The sequence below is a fragment of the Capsicum annuum genome, chromosome 7 (genome assembly GCF_002878395.1).
Source record: "Capsicum annuum cultivar UCD-10X-F1 chromosome 7, UCD10Xv1.1, whole genome shotgun sequence".
NCBI classification, from domain to species: Eukaryota; Viridiplantae; Streptophyta; class Magnoliopsida; order Solanales; family Solanaceae; genus Capsicum; species Capsicum annuum.
Genome location: NC_061117.1, coordinates 215092948 through 215111345, shown reverse-complemented (window position 1 = coordinate 215111345; position 18398 = coordinate 215092948). Strand labels below are relative to the sequence as shown.

Below are 18398 nucleotides of genomic sequence, written 5' to 3'. Positions count from 1 at the left end.
AAGCTTGTCTCCAATCCCAGCAAAGACAAAGAACGCTAGGTGATTCTTTCCATCTGTCTTAGTGTTGGTAGACAGAGTTACCTAATATCCATTGCTGGTTGGAGGTGGCGGGTATTCCATGGATTTAGTCGAGGTGCGCGAAAGCTGGCCTAGACACCACGGTTATCCAAAAAAAAAACAAAAAAAACTACAAGCTTGTCATAATCAATCAAATGCAAAAACTAACTATTGCTTCAGAGAAACTAACCGGCGGGTAGCTATTTTTCACTCATATGTGCAGCTACCCAGTCAAGTTATAGAGAACTACCAGCTTGATAGATGGCAACTTCCAATTATTAGAGATAGACATGACATAGCCAACTTTTTAAAGTTTATTGTATACTATATGTTTAGAAATTAGAACATAACATGGTAGTAGGTACAATATACTTCATTTAAATTCTTTTTTATAGGATTGAGAGGCAACCTGATTTGTACCAGGAAGTAAAGGTTCACACCTCTCTCCATCACAAGTTCTTTATCATGGGATAGAATCTCAATCCATGCTTAGAGGTCGCCTGGTAGGGCGTATAAGAATAGTATTGAGTAGGGTCTATTAATATTACTGGAATTAAATATGCTGAAATTATTTTATGTCCAATGTTTCGTTTGTTCTATTAAATGAATAGGGTATATTAAGATAAGAATAATACCGAATAGGGGTTGTATTAGTGCCACACTTAAATTTGCAAGCAAACATTGCATATATTAAAATTTAGTAGCAACGGCTACCTACCTGATACGTCCTACCAAACGACATATAATTTTCATCAAAACTACCACTCATGTGAGTCAAGTGATGATAATAAGGTAACACTAATTAAGAAGGTGGGAATTAAGATGAAGGAAGAGAAGCATACACAAGCCGGAGAGGAGTTTGGTCCTCGTCAGGGCGGCGAGAGTAATGTGGATTAGGTTCCAGCAGATTTACAGGCAGGAAGTTGTTGCGAGCATCTTCATAATTTGCTGCCTGATGATGATGGTATTGATCAGATCCTCCTCCTCCAGGCATCAAGTTCATTTGCTCTTGTGCTCTCTCTACCTCTGCTATCTGCATCATCTTCAAATTTAATTCCACTCTTAACGAATTAATAGTATCTATGTTGCTCCAACTCTTCAAAAATGATGTTGCACTCGTGTCCGTGTCGACATTTTTGAAAAGTACGAGCACCATAGAATAGTATCATATTTATAGCCACATAATAACACAAGGAGTACATATTATATTAAAGAACCTTTGCTCGTAGATACATGTTGGCATTCTGCAGCTCAATCTCCTACCACAATAGGGTGATAAAGATTAGTACATAAAAATAAAATTTGGACTGGTTAATGATCCATCCATTAATTAAATCTAATATATTTTGACTCGTTCAAATTCAGTTCGTCTTAATGTTAAGTTGATTTAAGTATGTAGTCCATATCTACATTCAAGGGTTTGACTTAATGGTCAATGAAGTGAATTGAAAATCACGAGGTCTCAAGTTAACACTAGGTGATCTTTCTTTGTGTTCTAGACTTAGTGGATAGAGTTATTTGGTATCTGTTGGTGGTGGGGAGAGTGGATTAAAAAGGAGTTTTGAGAGTGAAAATAAATAAAATAGATGACAGATATCCCGTGAAATTAGTCGAGAGGTATACACAAATTAGCGCATTCACCACAGTGGAATAAAAAGAGAAGAAGCAGGTATTCCATAAGGATCCATTAGAAACCTTGTCAAACTATGTAAACAAAAACTTTTGTTTGATATGTTAATTAAATAGAACTATAATAACGAAAAATAAAAGGTTTTATTAATTTTGGTTGATAATTTAACAAATTAGAAGAAATAAAATAGATATTAAAAAATTTATTTAATTAGAGTTGAGCCTATTGAGATATGATTTTACTGTTTAGCCTAGTTGACTGACTTTTGGACTAGATTGATCAATGATGATTTGTTAATTCAATCCATTTTTGATTCGTCTAAATTCAGACAAAACATTCATTTGCCAACCATAAACAACAAGTTTGGCATTCTTAGAAGATAAAATCAGCTTATCACTGCCCTCCTTGTCATTAATGTAGTCTCACACGTGAAATTTTTCCTGTTTGTAATATTATCATCGCTTAAGTTGCTACGAGAGAACAATTGATATTTAAAGTGTGTTTTGATAAAATAGTTACTAATAACTCATTATAAAACTCCAAAATTAAAATACTATTTTTATCCAAAATGTAACAGAGAGAATTAGGAAAAGTATATAAGTAATTTTATACCCGCTTTTGCATGTGCTCTATTTCTGAGAAGAGCAATTCATTCTGAAAAAATCATAAAGTAGATATATGTCAGTTTTCTTACATTGTAATAAGAATTTAAGTTTCACAATATTTTACACTATCATGTAAACTTAAATCTTCTTTTTCAGGTTATCCATTTTTTTTTCCAGTTTTTATTTAAGAAATCAGATAACATACAATAACAAATCAAGTTTATTTAATAGTCAAAACAAAAACTAAAACTCTTCTAATAATAGGGAAATACTGAAATCAACTACAAAAAAGTTGAACTTACCTTTTTGGAACGGACTCTACCAATGGCCTTTTCAAGTTTCCCTTCCAAATTTTTGAGGTCCCTTGGGCTTAAACTGCTTAGAGCCTCTCCAACTATTTGCCTAAACGAAAAAAAAATTAAAAAAAAATCATGGTTAGTCTCATGATTGATTACATTATTTTGTTACTATCTGAAAATCGCTAATTTCCAATAAATTCCAACGAACATAAAAAAAAAAAAATTAGCGATTTTCTGATAGTATATAAGTGCTTTATATATCTCATTGGATGGACCTGTTATAAGTCTGTATATCTCGGATTTGCCGTCGCAGTTTGGATGCTTCTTGCTGATAGTACTGAGGAATAAAAGAAAATAGCGTCAATTTAATACAACAGTAACATACTCAGTATAATCTCAATTTAATCAATTCCATTATGATTTCTACTTAATAGGAAGATCGAAGGTATATGCATGCCAATTTTTTTTTTTTTTTTGTGACATTTGCATATTCCAAGATATCAATATCAGGATTAATCAAGTATTAATAAAGTTAGTATGTTTAATGATGTTAGAAGTCAGTTGGCGCAGTGGCAGGTGATTCAAACTATGAACAAGTAAAAACACAAACAAGTGAAAGAAGATTCAACATTCGCTAAAATAATTTTAATCATGTATGAATAATGTAATTTTATGTAAAACAGGGTTTGGAGTTCCGGCCTAGATACTTAGCAGTAGTTAAAAAGGGCAGTCGGTGCACGAAAGTGGACTATGCGTAGGGTCTGGAAAAGGACTCAACCACAAGGGTCTATTATACGCAGTTTTACCTTGCATTGCTACCAGAATATGTTTCCAAGGCTTGAATCTGTGTGGCAGCAACTTTACCAGTTACTCCAAGACTCCTCTTTTGATACTTAGCTAAAGTTAAATAAATCTAACGTTACAAGAGTTATTTAGTAACTATTGTTTTTTGGGTTTTAGTAAAATCTGTATTTTAAACAAGAACTTCAAACACATGTTCAAACTAACATATGAACACTCAAATAAAGTGTAACTATATATGTATTCACAACTTTGAGCTTCAACAATAAGTTCAACCTAACTTATGAACATCAACAAAATGAAGTTCAAACTATTTTCTGGAAAATAGCAAAATCAAACGTCTCGAAAAAGAGAAGATTAGAAGATTCAAGTCCACCGGATTCAAGGTGTATCCTTAAGAAATTATTGTTCTAGAGTATCCGAGGTTATGGAATATATCCTCCCAGAATAAAATGAATTATTTCAACAGAATAGCGATACCTCAAATTCCGTTAAACTACGAACTCACTCAACGGAAGCAAATCACACTGGAGTTTTTCAAGAAAGATGAGTGTTTTTACTTCAAAAATTTCATGTCTGTACCTGAGGAAAAATTCAAGTATTTATAGTCATCAAGGTGTTGCTTCATAAAGAGAAGCAATGGCTTAGAAAAGTGCACCTCTGCATAAAGGTGCAATTATTTGGAAAAGGTGCGACTCTTCGGAAAAGTCACAACTCATTGGAAAGGTTATAACCATCCAAACTGAAAAGATGTGTATTCAAATTACGATCCTTTCTCTTGGTGTCTTTTTGAAAAAACACCTATTCATTTTCTATTCACACCTCTTATAAACCTAATAGTAGCTTAGCTTGATGTAATATTTAGACAAAATTGAATAATTTTTTTATTACAAAGAATAGTTTAGTGCCTTTTTATTTTGCTTAGGTAAAATCAGAGTGATTTTCATATTAAAAGAAAAAGAAATTACCTGAGTGTTTGCTTCAGAAATAGATCCCGTACTTGTGGAATCAGCATGGTGTTTCTTGTACCTATCAATAGTTGCCCTAACACTGCACATATATGTATATATAATTATATATCCAATTAGAATTGATAATAAAACCAAATGCTGTAACACTCCTGCAATGTAAACTTAATTGTGGTGTTTCTTCTGGGGAAGTTTTGGTTTTAACTTTTACATGAAATACAATAAAAACATCCCAATGTAATTTCATAAGTGGAGTCTGGGTAAGGTAGAAAGTACAAAGACTTTATTACTACCTCGTAGAGATAGAGTATTGTTTCTGATAGACGCACGACTTAGTTGAAAAAAAAAACATCCGAATACATTTGAAAACATGCATACTAACCAATTTGGTTGAAAATGAAATTGGGCAAACATATACCGGTATTTGTAGCATTCTCATATAGAAAAGTTGAAATAACATTGGAATTAAATGGAGCTCAACCAAAAAAATAATTATAATAAATTCAAATAAAAATAAAAATTGGGTTCATGCACATTGCCGAAGGTAAATGGATCCAAATTAAATTAGGGAAAAGATCAAAGATTTTCCCAATATTATTCGAAATTGCTTAATTTTGTCATACTTTTAGTTCATTAATACTTTTTTACGTAGCAATAATCTCATGTAGAAGCGAATTCATTATTCAAACTTTATGGATCAGAATGTATTTCATATTAATTTAATAAACAATTTAACGCAAATAGAGAGTTTGAATTTCGACTTTTAACATTTACGTATAGGAGTCAGTTATAAGAATCAAGGGCAAAAACATGACTTTCCAAATGACAGAGGTAATATTAAACCAAAAATTTAACAAAAGGAGGGAAAAACTGCTCAATTTCCAACAATAGTAGAAAGAAATTTTGATCACAAGGTAGAAATAAGGTCCGCGTAAATTTTACCCTCCCCAAATTTTACTTATGGGATTTCACTCGGAATGTTGTTGGTGTAGCAGTATTTACAAAGAAATATTGACCATTTTGCCCTTAAAACTCTGACTGCAGTATAAGTATTACAGTAGAATCAACTAAAAGAGAAGATTAAAAGAGGAGACTAGCCCCCTAACCCTTCTACATAAAAGTATGCAACACTTGTCTACTTACTATCCTTCTACCTTGATACTCAATCTCTATACGAACTTCCTATCTAGTGTCATATCTTTAGTAAGTTAAAAATGTGTCATGACATGTCTAATCACCTCCTCCAATTATTCTTCATTCTACCTCTACCTCTCCTAAAACGTGATACAGTCAACCAAGCACACTTCTTCTTCACATGTTCGAGGCATCTCAGTCTCCCTTATCTTATATTATCCACAACGGAAGCCACTCCCACCTTGTTCTGTGTAACTTCATTCTTAATCATATCTTTTCTACTATATGCCCATACATCCATCAGAACATCTTCATCTCCACTGCCTTCATCTTCTGAACATATATGTTCTTGACTAACCAACAGTCTGCCTCTGCCCATATAGGTCTAACCACTATAGATAAATTAGTGTAACTTAACTTGTCATAATACATTGTATTGCTTATCATTTATCCTTAAATACCAATCTAGGCTATTAACTAAGGTATTATCGATTAGTATTATTTAAGTAACCTGATTGTCTAAATATTTTCGAACTTTTAGTATATAGAAATTAACCTCGAGAAATATATCTATGTTCCTTCAAATTTTAGTCAATACTAACGATTTCAGCTTCCACAACAAGATATGCCTTGTAAGAATAAACAAAATGTCTTATCTTTCCTTTAGATTTAGACACCTAGAACACAAGAGCATGACTATGCAAACACAATTTAGCTGATAACTCACTTAATACGATGGGTAAAATCACACATTTAATGCAACAAAATGAACTAGTACAAGGTAAGTATTGCAGCCATTCTCAATCACCAAAGATATTCCACACATTACTGTAACTAAGACATGAAGTGATGTTCTCTTTGTATGATAATTAAGTTGGCAAATGGCTGTTTGAATAGGAACTAGGGCAGTGCAAATTTTGGTTTAACCAATAAATCAAATCGAAAATATGCTGGTTTATCAGTTTAATAATTTCGGTTTAACTTTATTGGGTTATTGATTTTTTTTAAATCAATATTTAGTAGTATTGTTTAAAATGTATTTTTCCATTGTTACAGAAATGACTTAGAATGTTAAAAATTACGAGATTAAAAAAATACTCCCTCCGTTCAATTTATTTGATCTAATTTTTTTAGAGCGTTACAAAAAGAATGTTTTTTTTTTTTTCCCTTTTTAGCGACTTTTAAATTAAAGTACATTTTGATTCATTTGACAATTGACATATATCTTTAATTTAAATCCATAAAATTCTAAAGTCTTAAATTTTTAAACTCCGTATCAATTCAAAATAAGCCAAACAAGAGTATTATTTTGTGTTGCATAAATCAAAAGGCATTCTTTACCTTCACATGTCAAAGGCAAACTGTTCAAAATTTTAAAGAAAAATTTGAGGTAGGGGTTTTGGAAATTGTGATTAGTGAGTCATCTTATAATCTGGTGGTTTAAAGGGAAGAACAAGTAATTAACTTGTGATGTGAATTCTTTGCTGCACTTACAGTGAAAGGAATTGAAGCAGAAGATGTAACCTTAATTTCGTCGAGCTACTGATTGGTTGTCCCCTGCCACGTTGGCTCAAGATCCCACAATATGATTGGCTCAAATATCTCCATTTATCCATTGAATAATACCCTAAGGAAAACCCTTTGAACCACCTCGAGATCTCTCCCCTTTTTACTCAGCTTCCTTTATGGTGTCCGGGCTAATGTGCTGGACATGGGCGGAGTCACCAGTGGCGGACTTCGGATTTAGGAGCTGTGGGTGTTCGCGAGGTTCGAATACACGTGTAATGATATTAACGTTTAAAGTTCTAAGGTTCCTACTGAAAATCAAAAAGCCCAACTAGTGGCGGAGCTAGGATTTTTACCAAGGGGGTTCACAAGTGAACATATGAACTAACCGAAGGAGGTTAGACATCTACTATATATACATAAAAAATAATCTTAACCGTGTATATATAGTATAATTTTTCCCTCGAAGGGGGTTAGGATTTCCCAAGCGTAGCTCCATCCCTGCGCCCAGCTATCTTCTTGGTTTCCTGCGTTTTTTTTTTTTAAAGCTTATATCATTTTTTAAACTTTTTTTAATATAATTAATTATACATTGTGTGCGTCAGATTTAATGGATGTCGGAACTCCAAAAAAATGCATATAGATCTGCCCCGGGAGTCACCTTTAGATGGAAGGGTGAAAAATTATGTTGTGTAGTGAAATTAATTGGTAGCTATTATGGGTGCATATTTGATTATATACTCTTTAGTCTTAACCTAACAAAGAAAAGAATTTGCACGCTTACTAAGATTCAGATTCAGAGAGATGATAAAAACTTATCAAATATTTTTTATTTTGTCGAGATACAAATTTAAAACACTATAATTCTCCTTTCACCTGATTGACGATAAGTGGAATGAATAGTAAGAATTTTGGCTAAAGAAATTCGAAAAGGAAGGGGTGGATCTTCCTTAGGTGTTTGATCACCAATAGTTTTGAATTACTTTAGTAGATTAAATCTGTTTTAAACTGTCTTATCCTAATATTTACAATCCATAAATAAACTTAATTCGAAATCAATTAAACTGTCACGTCCAAAAATTCACTAACTCATAAACTTAATATCTTTAAAACACTTTTTAAACCCCTTGCACCACAAAATTACAATCTTCCATCACAAGAACTCAACATATATATAATATATATATAGTGGCACACTCTTCCACATGTAAGAGGGACAGACATCACAAAGAGGAATAGTACAGTTACTCTTTCTCTTTTCCATACCCCATCTCTACTCAAATTCACCAACATAAGATGAAAAACTAGCTAGGAAACCAAACCTAGTCAGTAAATCTTTTAGTTTGACTAGATCTTCGTAAATGTAACTTCTTATGGGTCTGAATTAACTTATAAAATTATCCCACTAGGTTGGCTAATAAGCCTCATATTCAAGTCAAAGTTTAGCTAGAATAACCATAAGAGATCTTGGTAGAAAGAACTATCCATTACCTAAAGAATATTCCTTCTACTTTAGTTTATATGTATTTCCTCCAGTCTCAATTTGTGTGATACTATTTGACTTGTCGGTTGTTACTTAGTTAAAGAAAAAATAAAAACCTCTAAAATAAAATTATTAAGTGAAAGGGTAATTTTAAAAATAAGTTATATAAGAGTATCAAATTATAGAAAAGTGACATATAAATTAGAACAGATGGAGTAATGACTAAAAAATGTGAATTTACAATAATTTTTTTGAAGAAATCCATCGAAAATTGGCTTGTTTGAAGCATATTTGAAGGAAATCCCACATTTTTGATCGTTGAAAATTCATGTTTTTTAGTAGTGGTATATTATTGTGTTCTTAGTCCGTTCCTAGAAAAATACATTTCTATCATTTAGAAATAATTTAAATATAAACTTTCTATTTCAGCCTTATAAATAAGAGATTTTATATTCACATAAATGTTATTATAACGTGTTTAGGTTCATAAGTTCCAAAAATCTTATAAATAGTTGCATAAATACTATGACATGTTTAGGATAAATTTTAAAAATTTCTGTTTTTTCTTTTAAAAAAAAAAAAACTTCCTGCCATGTCCAACTATAGTGAAATAAATTGATATGAAAGGCTCTAAAATTTTGACTTTTTGGGATGATATTCTTTGGAAAGAAGTGAGTATTGATGATCAAAAAAAGAAAAACCAACCAGAAAAAAGGAATATATGACAAAATCTTATTGTTATTGTTTAGCTCACAACTGAAAAATTCGTGTGACGTGACCAAATATTCGTGTATAACCCCCCTAGATATGATGTCTAATTGTCTATGCTCATAATCACATCAAACCCTAACCCCTATATTCAACCACCCATTTCAAGAAATTACTAAAGGGTAATTTTGATTTAATAAAAAATGGGTACAAACTAACAACGTAATAAAATTGGGTCTATCGAAAATAGTCTCTCTAACTTAGTAATGATTGATCAGAAATATTTTCGTACAATCTAGTCTTCCTAGACCCCACTTTGTTTTGGGTGACTACAATATGTTGTTGTAAAGTAATTAACAAAATTAAAATCATTTGCTAAGATCACTCATAGTATTAAGTTTTGACTATCCTGAAATTGGAAGTAGAATTATTATGGAGTGGTAATATTGCCCTTTTAAGATTTGGATTTTAGAATTTATTTGATTTATTGGGTTCAAAATTAATTATTTATATTTATTTGGTATTTCTTTCTTCCCATTTCATGTGAAGATACTACTGCTTGGAGAGTCAAACAATTTTTTGTTTTCCTATAGCTTTCTCAAATTTTTTTCTATTTTTTTTTGAATAATTAGCTACGTTGATTTATAGTGTTTTTCGTATATTTATTTTAAATATATACCTTAATTCATAATTAAAATTAAGTATTTTAACCGTTGTACCTCAAGTTTCTTTACAACAATTGAGACAAAGAAATAATTTTTAACCAATATAAGGTTCAATTCAAAACTAATGATTTCACATGAAACCATATCTTTTTTTTTTTTTTTTTTTTTAAATATCCCGTTGAGTTTATCCTTATTCCTTACCTCTATTTCTAAGCATGGAGGATTAGGGGAGAATGGAGATACCATTCCGCTCTCCATTCCGCTTATGATTTTGCCAGAATGAGATAGCTTTGACTTTAATTTTGTTTTGCAAAATTTTGCGAAATACTCCCTCCGTTTTATAATAAATGTATTGTTGGATTTTGGCACAACGATTATGGAAAAAATATTAAAGACATAAATTTAACACAACTTTTCATTTTTACCCCAAAAAAAAAGAAAAAATTGACCTTGTAATACTTTTTCGAAAGTTAATTGATTGTCAAGTCATAAGGGCAAATTTGGAAAAAAATTCAATGATTCACTTATTTTGAAATACCAATAAATATCCCAAAAATTCACTTATTCCGAGACGGAGGGAGTATTATTTAAAAATTTAAAACTCATAAATTTAAAATGTTGACTTTATTATTGATAGATTTTGTTAAAGACAAGGAATTGCCTTGCTTGTAGAAATAACCCTAATTCAGGTTTTGACTGGCTGAAAAAGGTAACTTTGTTTTCTTTGGTGTACCTGAAACCCTAATCTGAAAGCTGATAGGCTATTGCTTCTGTGATCTCTGAAATGACATGTTATATTAAGGAAGCATCAATTGGAGGACTTACAAATCAGAACTTGACAGCTTACAGACAAACAGAAAAATTGGGAAGAGAGAGAAAAATGCACTAGAAAAATTTAGTAAGTAGCAAAGATGCCAAAAAGGAAAAGAAAAAAAAAAAAAGAAACGAATTTATCTTAAGATCTTTTTTCAACTTTCTCCTCTGTTAATCTACTTGTAATTTAATCATGTAAAAAATTATTTTTATTTATTTCGAATAGATAAACAGTCCGATACACATAACATTTCGTACTTTCGTTTAGAAGAATTCTGAGATGCATCGTACTCTAAGATGGTCTAATGTAGACAAATCTATCCCGATATAAAAGCAAACCTCAACAACTGATTTGATGATGAATTTAGCTTAAGATCTATTTTCAATTTTCTCTTATCTCGCTTAATCTACTTGTAATTTTATCATGTAAAAAACTATTTTTATTTGTTCAAATTAAATAGGTAAAGTACCCGGCACACATAACATTTCATACTTCCATTTAGAAGAATTCTGAGATGCATCGTACTCTAAGAAGGTCTAATGTAGACAAATCTATCCCGATGTAAAAGTAAACCTCAGTAACTGATTTCACGATGAATTTAGCTTAAGATCTTTTTTTAACTTTCTCCTATCTCTCTTGACTTTACTCGTAATTTTATTCAGTAAAAATTTATTTTTATCTATTTCAAACAGATAGACACTTCGATACACAGAGCGTTTCGTTTATGAAGGATTTTGGAAAGAATTGTACTCTAAATAGATGTAATAGAGACAAATCTATATCCTGATGCGGAACAAGCATCAACGACTGATTTTGTGACTCGAATAAACAGATCTATTTGTAAAATCAAAGAAGCAACAAAGGAAAGTATGATGTTTTGAAGCTCATAAAGGAAAGGGAACAGGAGATATAAAGCAAATTAAGGATTAGACAAGCAAATCTTTTGTGATGAAGAAAACTCAATCTCTTAACTAAGACACCATAGTCACCTTCTTATGTCAAAAAAATAAAAATAATCAAAACATCCACACAAAATATCTAGCTGATGTGCTGACACAAGTCAATCAATCTTCAATCTTTGTATCAATAAAAATGTAAAAAAAATAAAAAAAATAAATCAAAACACACACAAAATACAACAACCAAAAATTTTAGTGGAGATCTTAATAGCTCAATTAGTTAGCTATCTGAACTTTCACTTTATTGATAAAAAATCGATTCTCATATCCCTTTTTCCTTCCCCCAGTGTAAAACAAAAAAACATTTGTTCTTCATTAGGTTTAAAACCTTCTTATGTCAAAAAAAATAAAAAAATCCAGACGAAATATCTAGACTTACATAAGTGATAAGTCAATCAACCTTTGTATCAATAAAAATGAATATTTTTTTTTCCCAAACCAGAAAACACACAAAAAAACAAACAACCAAAGATCATAGCTCAGTTAACTAACCACTCGTACTTTAACCTTATTGGTAAACGTTCGATCCTCTCCTTAATTTCTCCTTCCCCAACCCTCCAGATCTTGTTGAACAAAAAAAAAAATTAACAAACAAACCTGTTGTTGGCATATTCATAGAGTCTGCCACGGCTGGAAAACACAATTAGGGCAACTTCAGCATCACATAGAACAGAAAGCTCATAAGCTTTTTTCAATAGCCCATTTCTACGTTTACAAAACGTAACTTGTCGATTCGTAGTATTTTCGATCCTTTTAATTTCAATCTTCCCTCTACCTCCACCACTCGATTTTCTCAATTGTGAAGACGATTCATCAAGTTCATGATTATTTGGAAAAACCATCGTCCTTCTGCCGAAATAAATTAAGCTGAAAAAAGTGAAACAAATATCGCGATCTCGTTAGCCTTAATTGAGGAAATTAAAACTATAGTCTATAAGAAAAAATATAATATTGTGTAGCAACTAAAAAAAGCAAAACAACAATTTTTTCTTTTGAGTATGTTTGTAGTTACTTCTTGATTAATTTTTTTTTTTTTTTTTTTTTTTTGTGTGTGTGTGATGTTTTGATCAGGAAATATATAGCAAGGATAAGGTAAAGAAGAAAATCTACCTAGAGATTTTTTTTAAAATTTTTTTTTTTGGCTTTTGAATTTGTACCTATATTGTATAGGTTTGAACAGGAGAGCTTGCAGAAAATGGAAGTGAGTTGAACTAGCAGAAGGGTAGTTATAGATAGGAAAAAATTGGACCGTCCAACTAAACTACTACTTTTTGAGTGTATGTCTACACACTAAATTGGTGACGAAGTAAGAATTTTCACTAAATGAGTTCAAAATGTAAACATACAAAGTATTCAAGGTGATACAATGTCTACTAATTCAGGGCGGAGCCAGCTTGGGACTAGGGTTCATTCGGCAAAAAATTACATTATCATACTTGATTGAAATAAATCTTTATGTACATAATAGATGTTGAACCCTCGTGGGCTAATTTGTGTGGTTACTTCTTCATATTTTGAACTCCTTATTAGTGAAAATTCTCACTTCGCCACTGCTAGTATATATATATATTGTAATTTTTTACCGATGAACCCCCTTCCCCTGACTTGGCTCCGTCCTTGCACTAAACTACTTCTCTGATCTCAAATTATGTATAGTGATGTTATAATTGTTTAAATACTAATAAAGGATAAAATAGTTCAAATTTTTTCCTAATTAATGTTTTCTAAAACAGAAGTACGACAAATAATTTAAGACAAAAGAGTATAATTTTTTTCCTTGATGTAGTGTATGTAAGTGGTATTGAAGGAAAGTAGTAGTAGCAAAAAAAAGGGTGTAAGATTTTAGGTGTATAGTTTGATCAAACTCCATTTAACAATGCATTTTTTTCTAAAAGTATGGGAAAAAGGGACAATGGGAGTCTCTTTTGAAAAGTGACAACTAATGAAAATTGAATAAGTTTGTTGTAAGTGCAGTCAACCTTCAGTTTAAATAGAGTAGAGAAATACAAAACTAGCAAAACCATTTTATTAATTTTTTTTTTTAACCTTGCAAGATATCTTTAATTTTCAGTGAATTCTGACCTCAGCATTGTTTGGCAAAATTTCACTATACTCCAATTCACACTGATCTCCACCCTGGATTTTTCAGATATAATGGAAGTAAGAAAGGGAAATGAAAGAAAAAAGCTTATCTTCGGCCGGCGGGTAGATGAATTTAGAATTTAAAGTCTATAGTTTTAAATTTTAGTTATTTTTAGGTTATTGAGGTCTAAATTACTATACTATTAGTAATTTGTACATATTAAATGAACTTTTTAGACAAGCCTTATTGAACTAAAGTTATTGTGTTCTACTGAACTCATACCTTCTGCTCTACATTCGTTGTTGATCTCTGATTGTGAAGCTATTAATTATTGCTCGAGACTCTTCACAACAATCGTCCAATAGTAATGCACTATTTGTGTTCTAGTGAACTCATACCTTCTGCTCTACATTCATTGTTGATCTCTGATTGTGAAACTATTAATTATTGCTCGAGACTCTTCAAAACAATCGTCCAATAGTAATGCTCTATTTGAGTATCTAACACATGTGCAATATTATTATTGAAACTTCAAGCAAATATAGGGATGTGCAAAAACCGGACTGACTAATACCAAATCAAAAAAATAGTCCTTGGTTATTGGATTTTTTGTTTAACTATTTTTTGATGGTTTTATAAAAAAATTTATCGGATTATCAGTTTGATTTCTATTTTTAATATTAGGTTTTTGAGTAAACCTGTAACGCATTAAGACTATTCTAAATTACTACTTTACCTTTATTTATATACTTTACTGCCTTCACAGCTGCTACAAAACCTGAAAATCCTATTCAATTTTCTTTCCTAGATGTGGAAATTGATTTCCTTGTTCCTTTTTGTGCTAAATATTACAGAAACTCATCGGCTTATTTGATTGGATTAGTCAAGATCAGTTTAGTCCATTATTAGAATCGTGATTTTTTCGTTCTAAAAGTTCATACTAATTGTGCATGTTTAATCTTAGTTACTTAAGTATAATCAGTTACATTTATTAATTGATTCTTGCTTTATGTCATACTATAGGCATCCAGAGACCAGAATAGTACAACATTATTCAGAAGAAAAATGTACATATATTTGTTTATAAATTGAAAATCAATAAAAAAATATCTTATTAGCTTGATTATTGGTTAAGCGTATTTAAAAATTCAAAATGATAAACCAAATCGATAATTTATAAGTCAAATCGAACCGATTGATGCACACCTTTAGTAAAATAACATAAGATGGTCAATCGAGATCTCTCCCTACTCTTAATTAGTGGTCTCAAACTCTCGATTGCTAAGAAAGAAAACCCCTGCAGCAAGTGAGTGTTTTACCTTCTGTAGGCCTAGTTAATGTAAATTTTAATTAGTCGGACCAATAAATTTCAAATACGATATGGTAAAATCAATAATAGAGAAAGGGGAAAAAAAGATCTCTCCATGCCCAAAAGTACTTCTCTCTCTTGTATTATTTGATTTTTAATTTCCCCATGATCTCTTGAAGTTGTGATTCATAGTAACAAGACTCCCATGTGATGTCTTATTCACCATTACCCATTACTCAATTCATTTATGGTAAAGGGTAGGGGAAACCTCATGATACACTTTGCCACATTTGGTTACTATCTATTCTACTCTAGGGCCATATGTTGTGTGGAACTTTTTCATCTTGTGCAGCCAAAATTTACACCCACTAACTTTACACTGGCATTAACTAATTCCAATTTAATTATATTAGATAATTACTCCTTGAAGTGGGAGTTTAATAATTAGGTTGTGACTTGTCACCTCCAAATGTACCATATGTCCATGACTCCATGGGCATGTTCAATTGAAACAAACGGTAATTCGTGTAATCGAGACTAGTTAAATGTTTTCACATGGCAAAATTTTATTTACATTTGATATGTATACTAAATGAATAAATAGAGGATATATATTTATACATGAATTTTTCCCATCTAATTATGGTTAAAAAATTGCATGTTGTTCTAACTTTCATCATATTACTTAATTATGATAAATTGAAATAGTTTAGTGTAAATGCGGAGTAGATATACAAATTTGCTTCCTACAAACTGCTTCCTCTCTCGTCATTTTAATTTTCTCATCATATTGACTCTTTTCCTTATTTCTTTAGTTACTAGTATTCCTTCCGTCTCAATTTAAATGTCCTTTTTTTTTTGTCCATTTCAAAAATAGGCGTTTCTTTCTATTTTTAGTAATTTTTTCGATTTCAACATTTTTACGTTGTAAGTTTAAAATCATAATATTTAAAGGACTACAAATACTTCTTTAATTTAAGATTACTAAATTCAAAAGTCATTTATCTCTTGAACTTTGTGTCGCATCGTATTAAGACACTTAAATTGAAACAGAGGGTGTAACTCCTTTTTATTGTTTCCAATTTGAATTCAATAAAATGAAGGAAGCTTGTGTAACATCTTAATTAGACATAGTTGGAGCATATATATACAATAAAATTTTATATTAGAATTTTCTAATTATAAGAAACAAAATATATGTCATTAGGGTACCATTTAATTATTTGGGTTTGCATTTATTCTAGTGGGTACCTATCTTAGGACTTAGGGTCACTTTCTCCAAAGGACATATCACACCTCAACCATGAACCAACACTTAGGTATACTCTATTTGTAATTATGTTGTATCATTGAACTACCACCCACATCGATCCCAATATATATAATACATTTTATCATAATATTTAATTTCATAATACCACAATAATAAAGGAACAATAGAAACGGTGGAAAAGGGTTAAATATATATGTTCTTAAACTATGCAAACAATGAGCGGCTATCTGGTTGATGAAATGGGCGGCCTCTTTATATGATTTGGGTAATCCTTTTTCCTTTAATTTGAGGTAGTTTTTGAGCTGTGAATTAGGTCCAAGACTTAATTTTACATAAAGTTGTTATAACCTCTTGCTGTCTTGCAGAAATATAGGGTAAGACTATGTAAAATAAACACTTATAGCTCGATCGTTCCCTGAACCCCACATAGCGAGAGTTTTAATGCCCCGAAATGCATTTTAGATAATTGATAAGCGAAAAAAGGTCAAAGATGCCATTAAAGTATGCTTTGATAAGAAATGCTTTCAATTAAGATCCCTTAAACTCAATTAGTATTAGTAAGGTATAATCTAGCTTCTTGTGTGGCTTGAACTCTTTTCGTTGAAGTTCACTTTTATTTATCAATACAAAAATAATTCTAGATATCCTGCCTAGCGATTCCTTTTTTTAAAATAAAAAAATATTTCTAGATCCAGGATTATGTTTTCTCTTCAAAAAAAAAAAAAAAAAAAAAAAGATTAAAAAAAATAATAATGTTTTCTCTTGAAAATGGAAAATTCATGGGAAGAATACACTAGCAAACCTATATATTACAGGCATACAGCTAAAACATTCAATTACATAGTGTTATGATGTTACCTGGAAAAAAAAAAAGCTCCAGCAGGACAAATGTAAAGTGGATTGTTTTTTCATTTTCAAGTAGGAGGAAATTCGTATCCAGAGGTTGTTCATAAATTTTACCAATTAATTTTGAGTGAGCAAAAGCTGGAAGGTAATAGGCTAACCCACATCTCGTCATAAAATTGCACGCTTTGACCTTTAAATAGATCGGTCTTTAATTTTTACCATTTAGCAATTAAACTTATAGATCGGTCTTTAATTTTTACCATTTAGCAATTAAACTTATGGCTGGCTAAGGGAATAAGTACCTTAAAATTAAAGTCATGCCCCGACATTACTTGTGAAATATTATAATATATATATATATATATATGCGAAAAAGTTGTTTGTTATTAGGGGCAAAAATTAAAGAAAAACACAAACTATAGGCAAAAATGCAAATAATATTTTACCCATTAATAATTTAATACACATATTTCCGATGGTTGAATAAGGGTTGAAGCCTAAGTATTCTTTTTTTTTCTTTTTTGATTGAAAAGAAGAAATTTCCATTGATCATTAGTAGGGGTGGGGTGGGTTAGAACTCCTAGCAGATGTAGGAGACAAAATAGAGTAGCTCAAGGTCACATTTCGGCCTTGTAGGTCAATGTTCGAATGCTTAATTTGCCAAGAAAATCATTTTTGGCTACATTAACAGCAAAAAGTGGCACATGAGTCACCACGGTAGGCATTGGTAGATATTGCATCTTAGTCCCTTCCTTTGCTAGGCAATCGGCTTACTGTATTCTGCTCCTTGAGGATTTGCATCAGTTTGTTTGCTCCCAGCTCCTCCAGTAATGTCACTACTATAAAAAATAGGTGGTCGATTTTTCCTGCATTTTGACCACAAAATCGATCAAAATGCATGGTTGGTAAAGGCCTGGTAGCTTTTTTAAAACCGACCATGTGTGGTCATTTTTTTTTTTTTTTTAAAATTCATTATTATTTTTTTATAAAAGAAAAAAAGATTTTAAAAATAAAAAAATTCAAAAAAACCGACCACAAGTGGTCAGTTTATTTTAAAATTAATTAATTCATTTTAATAAAATCGACCACAAGTGGTCGGTTTTTTGTAAAATTTTTTCAGAAAACGATCACATGTGGTTGGTTTTTTTTGATAATCTTTTAAAAAATAAAAAACAACCAGCCAAACAAATGAAACAACCAACATACAATACAACAACAACAAGAACAACATACCAAGTGTATTTCCACACAACTAACA

At 31.0% G+C, this 18398-nt stretch overlaps 1 protein-coding gene across 5 annotated transcripts in view; it reads right to left on the bottom strand.

Moving 5' to 3' along the window:
• LOC107878477 (floral homeotic protein AGAMOUS-like) overlaps positions 1-12924 on the bottom strand; it is a 20683-nt gene extending 7759 nt beyond the window's left edge. The window contains exons 1-8 of one of the 5 annotated variants that reach the window (XM_016725486.2): positions 12787-12924; positions 12227-12496; positions 4361-4442; positions 2867-2928; positions 2595-2694; positions 2300-2341; positions 1275-1316; positions 900-1090 (exon numbers count right to left, since the gene is read on the bottom strand). In XM_016725486.2, the coding sequence (XP_016580972.1) occupies positions 900-1090; positions 1275-1316; positions 2300-2341; positions 2595-2694; positions 2867-2928; positions 4361-4442; positions 12227-12471 (764 nt within the window). In that variant the 5' untranslated portion in view covers positions 12472-12496; positions 12787-12924. Of the gene's footprint in view, positions 1-859; positions 1091-1274; positions 1317-2299; positions 2342-2594; positions 2695-2866; positions 2929-4360; positions 4443-12226; positions 12497-12739 lie in introns of those variants that run through there. The other 4 variants (XM_016725485.2, XM_047415034.1, XM_047415033.1 and 1 more) reach the window with 4 other exon arrangements.
• Between the last annotated feature and the right edge of the window lie 5474 nt (positions 12925-18398).